This window comes from Vulpes vulpes, chromosome 5 (genome assembly GCF_048418805.1).
Source record: "Vulpes vulpes isolate BD-2025 chromosome 5, VulVul3, whole genome shotgun sequence".
Lineage (NCBI taxonomy): Eukaryota > Metazoa > Chordata > Mammalia > Carnivora > Canidae > Vulpes > Vulpes vulpes.
Window position 1 is genome coordinate 130,244,317 of NC_132784.1, and position 13,767 is coordinate 130,258,083.

The 13,767-nt window shown below is 44.7% G+C and overlaps 1 protein-coding gene across 2 annotated transcripts in view; it reads left to right on the top strand.

The window, feature by feature from the left end:
• POU6F2 (POU class 6 homeobox 2) overlaps positions 1-13,767 on the top strand; it is a 475,740-nt gene that overhangs the window by 345,080 nt on the left and 116,893 nt on the right. For both annotated transcript variants that reach the window (XM_072760041.1, XM_072760039.1), the window contains one exon: positions 6,132-6,424. In XM_072760041.1, coding sequence (XP_072616142.1) covers positions 6,132-6,424 — 293 coding nt within the window. The remainder of the gene's footprint in view (positions 1-6,131; positions 6,425-13,767) is intronic.

A 13,767-nucleotide genomic window follows, 5' to 3' on the forward strand; every position in this document is an offset into this window, starting at 1 on the left:
AAATTAGCCTCAGTAGCCAGGCACCTATGCCACCTTTCCTCAAGAGCAGAGCCTCAGAGGGCATCCCAGTATGAGTGAGCAGTCATCTTGTTCCAACCCGCAGGAGGAGATAGGCTGACCCATCCGTACAACTGGTTCTCTTACATTCAGGGCTTGGCAGGGCCACATCTGAGATTGAGTCCTCCATCCTACCCACTAGCTACATAAACTCGGGAAGGACAAGCCGTGTGAACTTCTGAGCTCGAGGTTGGTATGTACAATGTGGCAGTGATAGCATCTACCCATGTTGTTACCTTGGAAAGCTAACTCATTCATATTAAATGAAAGTACAGTGGGCACAGCAAGTTCCTCCCTTTGCCACCCAGCATCTTACCGCCAGGCATCCTGCAGCCCCGCCTGGGTCCCTCCCTCTCCTGCACCAGGCAACATCCTTGCTGACCGCTGCTCTGAGCCCTCAGAACTTGTAAAGATGCCCAGAGTAGAGATGGACTGTCCTATTCCCTTGTGGCATCCCAAGACACTATAGTTTTGTCCCCAGTGTGTGGATATGGAGATACAGCTTTTATTATTATAGGATAGAATTTGTCATTTGAACCATTTTTAAGGTGTGCAGTTCCGTGGCATTAAGTACACTTGTGCTGTCCAACCACCACCACTCCCTACTTCTAGAACTTTTTCATCACCTTCTCCAGAAACCCCATACCTGTAAGCAGTTACTCCTCATCTCCCACCTCCAGTCCCTGGCGACCACCTAATGTGTTTTCTGTCTATGGATTGGCCTGTTCTGCACATTTCATATCAACGGAATTATACAGTATATTGCCTTCAGCACCTGGCCTCTTGCACTTAGCATGACACACTGCCCCTTCTGTTTTCACTTGGCACCTTTTGTATCCCTAGGACCAGGCTTGCACCAGGGGACAGGGCTAAGGATGAATCTGAACAGCTATTACCATGCTGCTCTTTTCAGGATTCCGGGTGCTTTCAATGAAGAACCCTCACCAGGTTCTTTCTCCCTGGCATGTGTCCACCACCCTCTGTAAATGTCTTTCTATGAGGCTACTCCAGGTCCCAGACACGCCCGGAGGTGTGTGAAGTGTCAGCAGTGAGTAATAGCTTGTACTCCTTCCCTGCCGGCTGTCAAACCCAAACCACCAGTTTGCCAACCGTGCCCCCATATGCCTGAGCCTGGAAAGTCCAAGGAAATGCTGAAGTTGAGATCCCAAATGGTGTGATTAAATTACTGCAATGTTATACTTTTTGTTAACAAAAGTAAACTCTTCCTTTAGTTTTGAGTGCCATTCTGCTTGCTGTGATGCCTTGGAGGCATAAAACACATCTTTATTTCTCCAGAATCTTTCTGGACTTGCCCTTCATATGCAGATATGCATGGTGCTTTCGCTTTTCCATTCCTCTGCCTTAGAAGTAGTCTTATGTAAATCCCAGCCAATGTAATTCTGATCCTCTGGTGGTGTGGCTCTAGTATCTGTGAGATTTTCCGAGGAAACCCTTAACAAGGATTCAAAAGAAGGAATTTTTTCTAATTTACAGTTGACATATAAAAACTGAACAAATGGAGAAATGGAGGAGTCTTGGCTACTCCTTTGTCATACTGAATTATTTATTTGGGAGTTTCAAGCTACTGGTTTTGCCAAAGTGTTCTCTCTAGGAAATTCAGAGTTTGCTGGAATTTTGTTCCATGTTTCTTTTATAAAATTGTAAATTAAAAAAATGTTAAATGTCTTAGTGTAAATTTCTATGCATCTCTTTTTCTTTCATAGCTACTGGTATTGTAGTTAAATTTTACATTTACCAATAGTGTATAATAATTAGAGAGGAAACAATCATAAAAGGATGTAATTACGAGGGAAGAAAGTAAAAATCTTTAATCTTCCGTGCATAGGGTCAGTTTCACCCCTAACAATCATCATTTTATCTGCCTTTTCTAGTTGAATGTCTTTGAACCTTCCTATCTTGTGTTTCTCAATGTGCTTTATATAAGGAGCCATACAGAGGTTCCATGCTTTATCAGTTAGTTTCTCTCTCTTTCTTTCTTCCTTTTTTTTCTTTCTTTCTTCTTTCTTTCTTTTTTTCTTTCCTTCTGTTTATACACTGTTATGTAGGTGGCTTTGGTGTTCTTTAAACCAAAGTTACATTCTTGTATGATACTCTCGTGCTTTTCTTTGCATCCAGCACATACCTAGCCATAAAATATTTTTGCTTGCAGATGCCAAATTAGTTTATATAACTCAAAGAGGTCTCGTTTAGGTTAATTTAATGCCTTTTCAGGCAAGCTGCAGATTATGGGAAAGAAATAGTCAAGTAATGTGAACGCACCAACATAAAGGAACGAAGACACATTTGGAACCGTGTCTCATTAGTAGGTTAGGGTCCGCTGCACCTACCCATCTGCCAATATCTGTCTGCCAATATTCCCCAGTCTATCCTGTTTCTAAATGCTGATTTAGATAAATGCTTTTCTAACCAAAATGAAACAGTATGGTACTTAAGTCAACCATGAAAATAAGCACTGACATGTGTGCCCCCCACCTGAAAGGAATCAGGACAAGCTTGATTTGAATCAGGCAGGAGGCCAGATGCAATCAGATTCCCAAAATCTGTAAACTCCACCAAAAGGAGAGATCAAATCCCATTCCCTCAGGACTTCAGATTATGGAAGATCCTGGGACGTCAGAATTGAGCTGGGCTCCCAAATCTTCAATAAAATGTGATTTTGTACAATAGGAATGGGCAGGTGACAAAACCAGACCATTCTCTTAGGGTTCCAACAAATGGGAAGACTGGGTACTTTTTCTAGAGAGACTTAATTTTTTAGGGCATTTTTAGGTTTGTAGCAAAACTGAACAGAAGGTTCAGAGAGTTCCCTTTGGGTATTTTGCAGCCCTCTCTCATGCACACTATCTCTACCTCTGGAGTCCCAGAGCACTCCGGACTTCCCTGCAAAGGCGGACACAGACTGGACCAAGAGTTTGAATAGACGTAGAATAATTCATCAACCCAGTGAGGACTCACCATCCCAGCTGGTCTAACATGGAAGCCCTACAAGGTACCTGAGAGCACGGATTGGTATTTGGTGCCCCTGGGAGCTGTTGAGCTACCATTTCACCAATACAGGTGTGCCTTGCTTTGAACAAACCCAATTTTTAAAAATACTAATAATAAAGAAACCTAATTATATATTTAAAATCTGACTTATAACCAGAGGCTACTTGGGAGTGACCCATCTTTCCAACACTTTCAAAGATAGGCTGTCTACCTTCTCTAAAGTCTAAAGTCATTCGAAACTTCCCAGAGCCTCTGTTCCAGGCAGCCATTCTCCACATTGTCCTTCAGAAATATCACCTAACCTCTGAAACTAATAATACATTATATGTTAATTAATTGATTTTTAATTGTTATCTATATGTTAATATCATATATGTTAATACTATGTATTAAACTAGTAATATATGCTAATTGATGGACCATCGTTTAAAAAACAAACACCAACATATAATTAGCATTATACATTAATTAATTTAAATTAAACAAAAAACAAAGCATCTAATATACAAAGAAGAAGAAGGAGGAGGAGAAGGAGGAGAAGGAGAAAGAAGAAGAAGAAAGAAGAAGAAGGAGGAGGAGGAGGAGGAGGAGGAGGAGAAACAAAAGAAAACAAAAGAAAAAAGAAAAGAAAGACCACGTAAGCCATGCTGTGTCATCTGGATGTTTCTCACATTCCAGGCTGTAATAATAATAATACCCTCTCTTCCTTCTCTCAAGGAATGACCCTCACTTTCTTGAACCCTCTCTGCTCTGGTTCTACAACCTCCACGGACACTGCCTTGGCCTCTCTAACCCACAGAAACCCCCCTGTCCTGATTCTCTGGGCCCTTTTGGTCTACCAATAGCAGGACCCTGTTATCCCCAGACCTGATCGTTTTTTATGAGTTAATCTCATCTCCATAAGTAGACCATGACACTCCTTGAAGGCAGAATTGTGACCTTAAACCATACATATTGCTCGGCACAGTACTAGTGCCTAGCTCATGTTCCATACATTTAACAAGCAATTCTTAAATCTACAGGAGTAGTCACTGCTTGATTTTCTTACCAAGTTCTCTAGGTGTCCGCAACATATGGTTCAGTGTACACATACTTGTCAAGAACGTACTTGTTGTGTGAAGGCAGGTGGGTATGCAATATGCCACTTTCCAGAACCACTAGATTTTTTTTCCAAAGGAGCACTTAGGGAAAAAAAAGGGACTCGTTTAATGTTACAAACAGGAGCTATTACTGTTGAAAATGTTGACAAACTCTAGGTAAGGGAGAAGCAGGAAAACATTTCAGCCAAGGCATACAGGTTTGACATGGATCCTTGTATTTGTTTGTAGTCTTGTTGGAAAGCTTTGAGACTGAAACTCAGGCAGAGAAGGAAGTGAACTTGTAGCAGTAACTTTCTCTAGATCATTCTTTGGCCACACTAACAGTCCTCCTGCGGCCGACATTGCATAGTGCGAGATGGGGCATGTGAGAACCTAAAAATTAGGGTGTTCAGTATTAAGAAGCTTGTCCCACCAACTCTTACTTTTCAAATAACAAGGAAATCTTAAAAAGATGACTTAGTTCTCTCCCTTCCTGCCCTCTTTTTGAGGTGCTAACATGCCTAGTCACCACTGTAGAGTTCACAGCAGCCTGCTTTTACACTTCCTGCCCCACGGTTTGGGGGTAAGAGGGCCCTGACCGGCAGGCAAAATATTCAGACTCCGGCTTCTGTCTCTGCAAAGCAGAGAAGAATGGACTGTCTTTAAAGATTTTTTTTTAATTTATGAGAGGGAAAGAGAGAGAGAGAGAGAGAGAGAGGCAGAGACACCGGCAGAGGGAGAAGCAGGCTCCATGCAGGGAGCCGTACATGGGACTTGATCCCGGGACCCTGGGATCACGCCCTGGGCGGAGGGCAGGTGCTACACCGCTGAGCCACCCGGGCATCCCAAATCAATGCATTTTTAAAAAATATTTAAAAATATTTATTTATTTATTTATTTATTTATGAGAGACACAGAGAGAGGGTCGGAGACACAGGCAGAGGGAGAAGCAGGCTCCATGCAGGGAGCCCGATGTGGGACTCGATCCCGAGTCTCTAGAATCACGCCCTGGGCTGAAGGTGGCACTAAACCACTGAGCCACCCAGGCTGCCCCCAGAATTAGTGTTTTAAGCAATTAGTACAAGATGCAATTTCTTTCTTTCTTTCTTTTTTAAATATTTTATTTATTTATTCATGAGAGACACAGAGAGAGGGTCAGAGACACAGGCAGAGGGAGAAGCAGGCTCCATGCAGGGAGCCCGATGTGGGACTCGATCCTGGGTCTCCAGGATCACACCCGGGGCTGAGGGCGGCGCTAAACTGCTGAGCCCCCCGGGCTGCCCTGGACCATCTTTAAGAACAAAAACAAACACCTGGGCACCTGGGTGGCTCAGTGGTTGAGCATCTGCCTTTGGCTCAGGGCGTGACCCTCAGGTCTCAGGATCGAGTCCCACGTGGGGCTCCCTGCATGGGGCCTGCTTCTCCCTCTGCCTGTGTCTCTGCCTCTCTCTCCCCCCCCCCTCATGAATAAATAAATAAAATCTTAAACAAATAATAAATTCAAACATTAAAAAGACACCCAACCTGTGGAAACTTGACCCTCACACGTCTAAGCAAACTGGCCAGGTCCGAAGCAGCAGGTGGTCCGGGTGATGCAAACGTAGAGCACAAACAGTTGGTGCTCCTAACTCCAGCTGAGCGCGGCCCGAAAGGATTGGGGTGTGTGTGTGTGTGTGTGTGTGTGTGTGTGTGTGTGTGTGAACTTTTACAACCGAAAGCCCTAAAGCACAGGTGTGTTCGCAGGCCAGCGCGGAGGAAAAGGCGAGGGACGGCAGGGAGCAGGCTCCGCCAGCCCTGGCTGCGGGCTGCACGGGGCTCCCCTGGGGTGCAGGTGCAGGTGCCTCTCTGCTCCCAGGGCTCCCCGCAGCCCCAGGCCTCGCGTGCACTGAGGGGGGGGCCGGGGAGCCGCCGCGTGGTGCAGGGGAGGGGGCGGGGGGCTCTGGTCCGCGGCGGGGTCCCAACCGCACGCTCCCTCTCTCCCCGCAGCTACCTCATCCCTGAACTCCCAGCTCCAGCAGCTCCAGCAGCTGCAGCAGCTCCCGCCGCCCGCCCAGCACCCGCCGCCCGGGCCGCCCGCGCAGCCCCCGCAGCCTCCGCAGCCGCAGCCGCCGCCGCCGCCGCAGCCCCCGCAGCCGCAGCCGCAGCCCCAGAACCACAACCACAGCCACAGCCACAGCCGAGCGTCCCCGCCGCAGCAGAGCGCAAGCCCCCCGCAGAAAGCCAGCCAGTCGCCGGGGCATGGCCTGCCGTCGCCGCTCACGCCACCCAATCCTCTGCAGGTACGCGCCCCGCCCCCGAGCCCGGGGGGGGGGGGTCACGGGGGGCCACGGGGGCTGCCCCGCCCCCCCACCGCAGCCCCAGGGCCCGCTGCAGAACTTAGCATCCCGGGCTGCAGCGGCGCCTCCTTCTAAGGGATGCCCCAGCCCCGGGCAGGAGGGAGCCCACAGCAGGCAGCTGGGGGATGCATGTAAACGAAACAAATAGGAGCCCATTGACGTTGCCCTCCGCTGGATAAATGTTTTTCTGTTTGCTTCTGCGAGAGGCCGGCTCTGGAAGTGCACTTGTAGCCTGTAATAATTCCATTTTATGATACTTTCTGAAGGCAGCCAAGATAGCATCCAATTAAAATTATTACCAGCACCGTTTTGTAGCCCCGTGGAGAACTGTATCTCCTGTCCATGAGGCACGGTGGTTATTTCTCTGTATTATGAATACAACGGTGTCTTACCTTAAGTACTTTGTGCTCTTTTGTTTCTATTTTTCTAAAGACTCTCTGGGGTCAGGAGGGTAAAGAAATTCAGCCCCGGTCTGTGTCCCAGATTCCAACCATTCCAACCATGGACCGACAAGTCCTCAAAAAAGGAGGCCGAGCGCCTCAGCAGAGCCCCATCCTTATAAAACAGTAAAGCTCCTGTGCCTTTACTTTATTACCTTGAGGCAGGGGGCCTCCAAAACAGGTAGCCAGGCTAATCAGGAAAGCTTCTCTTTTAACGTGCCCTCATTGAGGAATACGTAACTTTGAAAGTTCAGAAAGTTGTTCTTAACTCAGAGGCCTTTAAAGTAAATTAGGTTCAAAATGTAATGACTGTGATGTCAACACCCTCAGATCCAGAAATTAATAGCCCAGGTTTTGACGGTCATAATGATGGTTTCCCCGGTGAGATGACAGATGATTGAGTACGTTTGAAGCACAGTGACAAAGTCCCACAAAGCGAGCAGCCCGAGTCCTCCTTTCAAATGCCAACTCAGCCCCCTCCTTAGGCCTCGCTCTTGGGGTGTGCGCAGCCCTCCACTACCTGAGGACGACCGCGGCAATGTGTCCTCAGGTCCTCACCAGCAAAGTATGCAAGGTCACGCTAGATTGGCACACAGACAGAAAGGCAAGTGGATTAGAGACTTAGGAATTTAGAACTGACTGTGTTTGTTATCCGCTAACTTTGTTTCCGTGAACTTGAATTCTCAATGGTGGCCCGAAGTTTTTCTTGGAAATGAAAGCATTTGAGTGAGATGAGTAATTGCGTTTTCCCTGGCACTTGGGTCATGGCTACTTTCAACGTGAACGTTCTCTTGAGTCAGATGTGAAGATGTTTTTTTTTTTTTTAAATCTTACAAGTGTGAGACAGTGTAGTACCTTTGACCTGGGCGGACAGGAACACGGGCTATAGAAATCTTCCGTGGGCACTTGACACCTACAGAGAAAATAGGTACGATCAAACTTACAAGATGCACAACTGGAGCCTTCCTGATGTTTTTAGCATTCGGAATTCAACTCCATTCTTCCAAAGAATGAGTTTAATGCTTTTTAGGAGCAGTTAAATCAGACGGGCCTATACACCATCTATTTAAACACTTCCTCTCCCTGAGCCCCCCCGCCCCCGAACAGGTGAAATTACCAAATAAAAAAACGGGTCCTGCTCTGAGGGATGAGGTTACTTAGCTCAGTCCTCAGTTATCCCGTATAGTCCAGTGTTCCTTACAGCAGAGCAAAACTTTGAGCTCTGTGGACGTCGGTCTTTTCTGAACACTGTCAACATCTTATAGATCTCTGTTGGCCAGGGAAAGCCAGGTGTGGACAACCCACTTCAATGGCTACTGACAGGACTCATGGATGAGATGACCAATCCACCCCATGGAAATAAATTCTATTAGGAGAATCTCCAAAAGTTGTCTTAACGGTTTCCTATGAAAGCCCATTGGGTAAGTTTCATTTTGTGTTGTTTTTGCAAGAAATGAAGGCTCAGAGCCACATTTCTTTCTTTCCAACCTTAAGAGAATATTCTAATTTTTTGCTCTTGGGGTTTTAACTTATAAACTTACCAAATACATTGGTAAGGCAATCCTCCAACTTCTGTGGATCTAATGGATGACCACCAAAGGAGTGATTTGGTAGAGCTTTTAAAGATATTATCAGGTAGACAGAGAACTACTTTTGAATGAATATATATCCGTAGGAGTAAAATGATTTTTTGCCTTCACAATAGACATGTGTAAAGGAAATGGAGAATTTTGAAATACTGGGGGTTTTTTTCCTACACTAGCTGAAGGGTTTTCGAGTCTGTGGAGCATGAAAGATTTGAACCTTTTAAAAAGAAAATTTTAAAAGGACCTGCAAAGATACTTAACTCTCAAAGGTAATGATCTTAATGAACAAGAATAAAGTGGTTTTGTTTGAAGATTATTAAGGGAACAAAGATCAACTAAATTCACATGTGACAGTTTAAATTCTATTTTACAACTCTTTATTTTCATGTAGGCTTTGTCCTTTTACAGTTTTCAAACTCTCCTTGGGAAAGAGTAGTTAAGAACAATGCAACTTAGGTTTTCAGGGGAAACCAGTGATTCGGAAGGTTTAAAAAACAAACAACTTTGAAGGATAATAAGTATTTCTTATTACAGAGGCTGTTGTATCTCAAAAAAAAAAAAAAAGTAAATAAAAATAGCTAGCGTGAGTCTAATTGGGCGAGGTCATTTCCCGAAATGAAAAAAAATAAATAAATAAAGATGAAGAGCCCTGGCAGGCAGTATCACTCTAGACTGAAATTCTCCGAATGGTTCTTGTTGGGTTTTCCTCTAAGATTGCAGTATTAGTTTTTCACCCTTTTACTCAATCCCATGAAATTGACTGCATTTACAAAACCCGAATGTTGCTTCAAGACAGGAAGGAGTCTAGAGCATTATCACTTCAGAGAACTAATTTTGATTGCTCAGGGTTACAGGAGAGCTGGTTGTCCAATGTGAATACCAGAAGCTGGCCCCTGGAGGGCTGTCTTTAGAATCTTCATTGAGACTCAAGAGCTACCCACCCACAAATTCACTCTCAGGAGGGATGAGGAGAGAATTTATCCTTCCCACTATAAATAAGAAGGACTTTGATTTACAAAACACATCTGTGGGTTGAATTTAATCCATAGGTTCCAGGATAAAAATCAACCCATACTTCTTACTTTTGCTCTAAGCCATTGGCTGTGCCAGAGTCTGAAACTAGAAATACAGAATACGTTGTTGGGTAGGAACAGATCAGAAACATAAACAGAAGCAGCTTTAGGGGAGAAAACATAGGGTCTCATTCCTAGGTAGAAAAAAAACAATGTTCAGTTTTAATTTGAATATATAATTTTGATCTGGATAAAGACCCTACGGACATAAAAATGTTGAAATACCCCCTTCTCATGATCTTTGAGATGGCTTTTCTTGAGCCCATTCCTTGGGAGTTTTTATTTGCTCTAAGGAAATTCTAAACATTGTGTTAAAGCCCCAGTGCCTTCAGGTTCATTCCTTGGTGATCTGGAGGAGAGCTGGATGTGGCTGGAGTGGAGTCATGGTGCCATGGGAATAGGAAGCTGGAGGCTTTGAGGTCTTGTTCTTCTTCTGAACCCTCTTCCAATTAGCTAACAACTTTGGACAAGTCACATTAGCTCTTTGGACTTCATTTTTCTCGTCTGCTAAACGTGTGGCCTAGATGATTTTTAAGATCCTTTTCAGGCATGCGAGTCTATGTAAATGTTGGTAGGCCTCTGTGTTGGCCATTGAAAACTCGATGGTCCCAAAGATTCTCTGAGTATTCTTCAAGGTCAGGTTAATTTCTTCCCACTCAGCTGGGTGGCAGAGTGGAAAGAGTGTGGGGACACACGTAAGTGTGATCATGATAGCAGAAGCAGATTTTATCTTAGCCAGAGAGTCCAAATTAAAGTCAAGTTTTTATCCTCAGAGAGTCACTGCTATAAACTCTGGTCCCAGATTGCTTTTCCACACCTATGCATTAGAGAAGCTTAAGAAACCAAATGCTGCATTTAACCTTGGCTGTCTGCATGCCATCTTGCAAGGCAGGAGGCAGGATAATCTTTTCCTTTTCTTGTTGTATCGCACATTTTAATAAATAACAGAGGGAGAGAGGTCAGTGGAAGCAGTTAGGGGAGGGAAAGTTATCTGGGCTTGTATGAGGAATGAGAGGCATGGTCACCTCCTCAGAGGTGAAGTTGCTCGAGAGATAGTGTAAAATTGTTCTCGACTGTGTGCATTTGCCAAGGAAAGGTCTCGTTACCACTCAGGCATCCAGGAATAAAATTGTGTCCAAATTCCACCTCTGCTATGCAATGGATACAGCCTCCTGATCTCATTTGGGATGTTTTCCCACTGGCAAACTTTCAGGACTAAGTTTCAAAGAGAGGATGGTACATTATCACTTTTTAAAACCAAGAGCCCAACCCTTTGAGAAGCAGTTGGACGCTCTCGTGACTTTCATCCTTTTTAAAGCAAATGGTCTCCAGCAGCTTCTTCCTATAGAAAGGCTCCATATAACACTCTATGTTAACTAACTGGCATTAAAATAAAAACTAGAAAGAAAGAAAGAAAGAAAGAAAGAAAGAAAGAAAGAAAGAAAGAAAGAAAGAAAGAAAGGCTCAGTGCCCTGGGCCAACCTCCTTTCTCTCTAGAAGTTAGTCTTAATTTAGCACAGAATTAGTCAAAACTTTGTGAGTCTAAGTTTTTTCATCTCTAAAGGGAGGGGATAAAATTAAACACGTTCTCCAGCTTCATCTTTCCTCCATTCTATTTGCAGTTTCATGTTACAAAGCTCTGAAACTGTGACCCATGCAGGTACAGGGGAAAAACACAGTCTTTTTCCCTACTCCTCCCAGGTTCCCAAGCTGGGGCCCATCAATTAGATTAAGAAAAGACAGACTAAGAGGAGGAAAACAAACTAGGGGGCTTATTAACTCTGGCAGCACACAATGGAGCACTCAGTGATGAGTAACTCAAAGGGGGTGGTTAGAACTCGGGTTTATGTGGCATTTTAACAAAAAGAACAATACATTTGTAGAGAAGTGACAAGACAAGAGAGAAGGACTTGGAACTTCTGGGGTGGCAAATTGTGGAAAGGCAAATAAGGGGAATTAATTTTTTTTAAGATTTATTTATTTATGTGTGAGAGAGGAGAGAGAGCATGGTGGGAAGGGGCAGAAGGAGAGGGAGAGAGATTTTTAAGCAGGCTCTGCACTGAGCATGAAGCCCGGAGCCCAGACTCAGACATGGGGCTCGATCTCAGGACCCTGAGATCATGACCCAGAGCAGAAAGCAAGAGTCAGATGCTTAACCAGTTTAAGCACCCAGGCGCCCCTATATTGGGAATTTCATAGGAAGTAAAGGCTAATTTTGGCAAGATCTGTTATAGATTCCTCTCATGCTAAAAAGGGTCTCCAGTTCTTCTTAGTCATCAACTGGTATCCTCCTTGGTAGAAAAGGAAGGGAGGGAGATTTTAACACATTTGCCTGCTTATTTGCCTGCTTTTGGCAAATAAGGGAATGTCAGAGAGCTCTTCTTTCTTTTTTTTTTTCTTTTTATTGGAGTTCAATTTGCCAACACCCAGTGTTCATCCCGCCAAGTGCCCCCCTCAGTGCCCGCCACCCAGTCACCCCAACCCCCCGCCCACCTTCCTTTCCACTACCCCTTGTTCATTTCCCAGAGTTAGGTGTCTCTCGTGTTTTGTCACCCTCACTGATATTTTCACTCATTTTCTCTCCTTTCCCCTTTATTCCCTTTCACTAATTTTTATATTCCCCAAATGAATGAGACCATATAATGTTTTTCCTTCTCCGATTGACTTATTTCACTCATCAGAGAGCTTTTCTTTTTTTTTTATAGATTTATTTTTTATTGGTGTTCAATTTGCCAACATACAGAAAAACACCCAGTGCTCATCCCATCAAGTGCCCCCCTCAGTGCCCGCCACCCAGTCACTCCACCCCTCTCCCGCCTCCCCTTCCACCACCCCTAGTTCGTTTCCCAGAGTTAGGAGTCTTATGTTCTGTCTCCCTTTCTGATATTTCCTACCCATTTCTTCTCCCTTCCCTTCTATTCCCTTTCTCTATTATCTGTACTCCCCAAATGAATGAGACCATATAATGTTTGTCCTTCTCCGATTGACTTATTTCACTCAGCATAATACCCTCCAGTTCCATCCACGTCAGAGCAAATGGTGGGTATTTGTCATATCCAATGGCTGAGTAATATTCCATTGTATACATAAACCACATCTTCTTTATCCATCATCTTTCGATGGACACCAAGGCTCCTTCCACAGTTTGGCTATTATGGACATTGCTGCTGTAAACATCGGGGTGCAGGTGTCCCGGCATTTCACTGCATCTGTATCTTTGGGGTAAATCCCCAACAGTGTAATTGCTGGGTCGTAGGGCAGGTCTATTTTTAACTCTTTGAGGAACCTCCACACAGTTTTCCAGAGTGGCTGCACCAGTTCACATTCCCACCAACAGTGTAAGAGGGTTCCCTTTTCTCCGCATCCTCTCCAACATTTGTGGTTTCCTGCCTTGTTGATTTTCCCCATTCTCACTGGTGTGAGGTGGGATCTCAGAGAGCTTTTCTTATATCTCATTCTCCATGGTCTTCAACTCAAAACAATCCCCATGCCCACGTGACACATTGTGGGGTGGCATATTCTGTTACTGTTTGTGGGCATATTCACATAACCCCTTTGTGGTCTCGGTGATTCTAAGAGAACTCAGACCTCTCTAGGCCTACATGAGGCTAAACCACAGTGTAGAATTCTCCTAGCATGGGGCAGCCCGGGTAGCTCAGCGGTTTAGCGTGGCCTTCAGCCCAGGGTGTGATCCTGGAGACCCGGGATTGAGTCCCATGTCGAGCTCCCTGCATGGAGCCTGCTTCTCCCTCTGCTTGTGTCTCTGCCCCTGTCTCTTGTAAATAAATAAATAAATAAATAAATAAATAAATAAATAAATAAACTTAAAGAAAATTTCTCCTAGCATCGACCAAGACACAGATGAAGCAAGGGATGCACTCAGATGCAAAATTCAAGGTGTCCCCCCAAAATGCATTGTCCAGATAGATATTTTAACACAGTATTTTTAAAAATGAAAATGGGTACCAAAATCCATGATGAACTGAATATCAGAATCTTATTTTTTTTTAAGATTTTATTTATTTATTCATGAGAGACACAGAGAGAGAGAGGCAGAGACACAGGCAGAGGGACAAGCAGTCTCCATGCAGGGAGCCCAATGTGGGACTCGATCCCGGTACCCCAGGATCACTCCCTGAGCCAAAGGCAGACACTTAACTGCTGAGCCACCCAGGCGTCCCTGAATA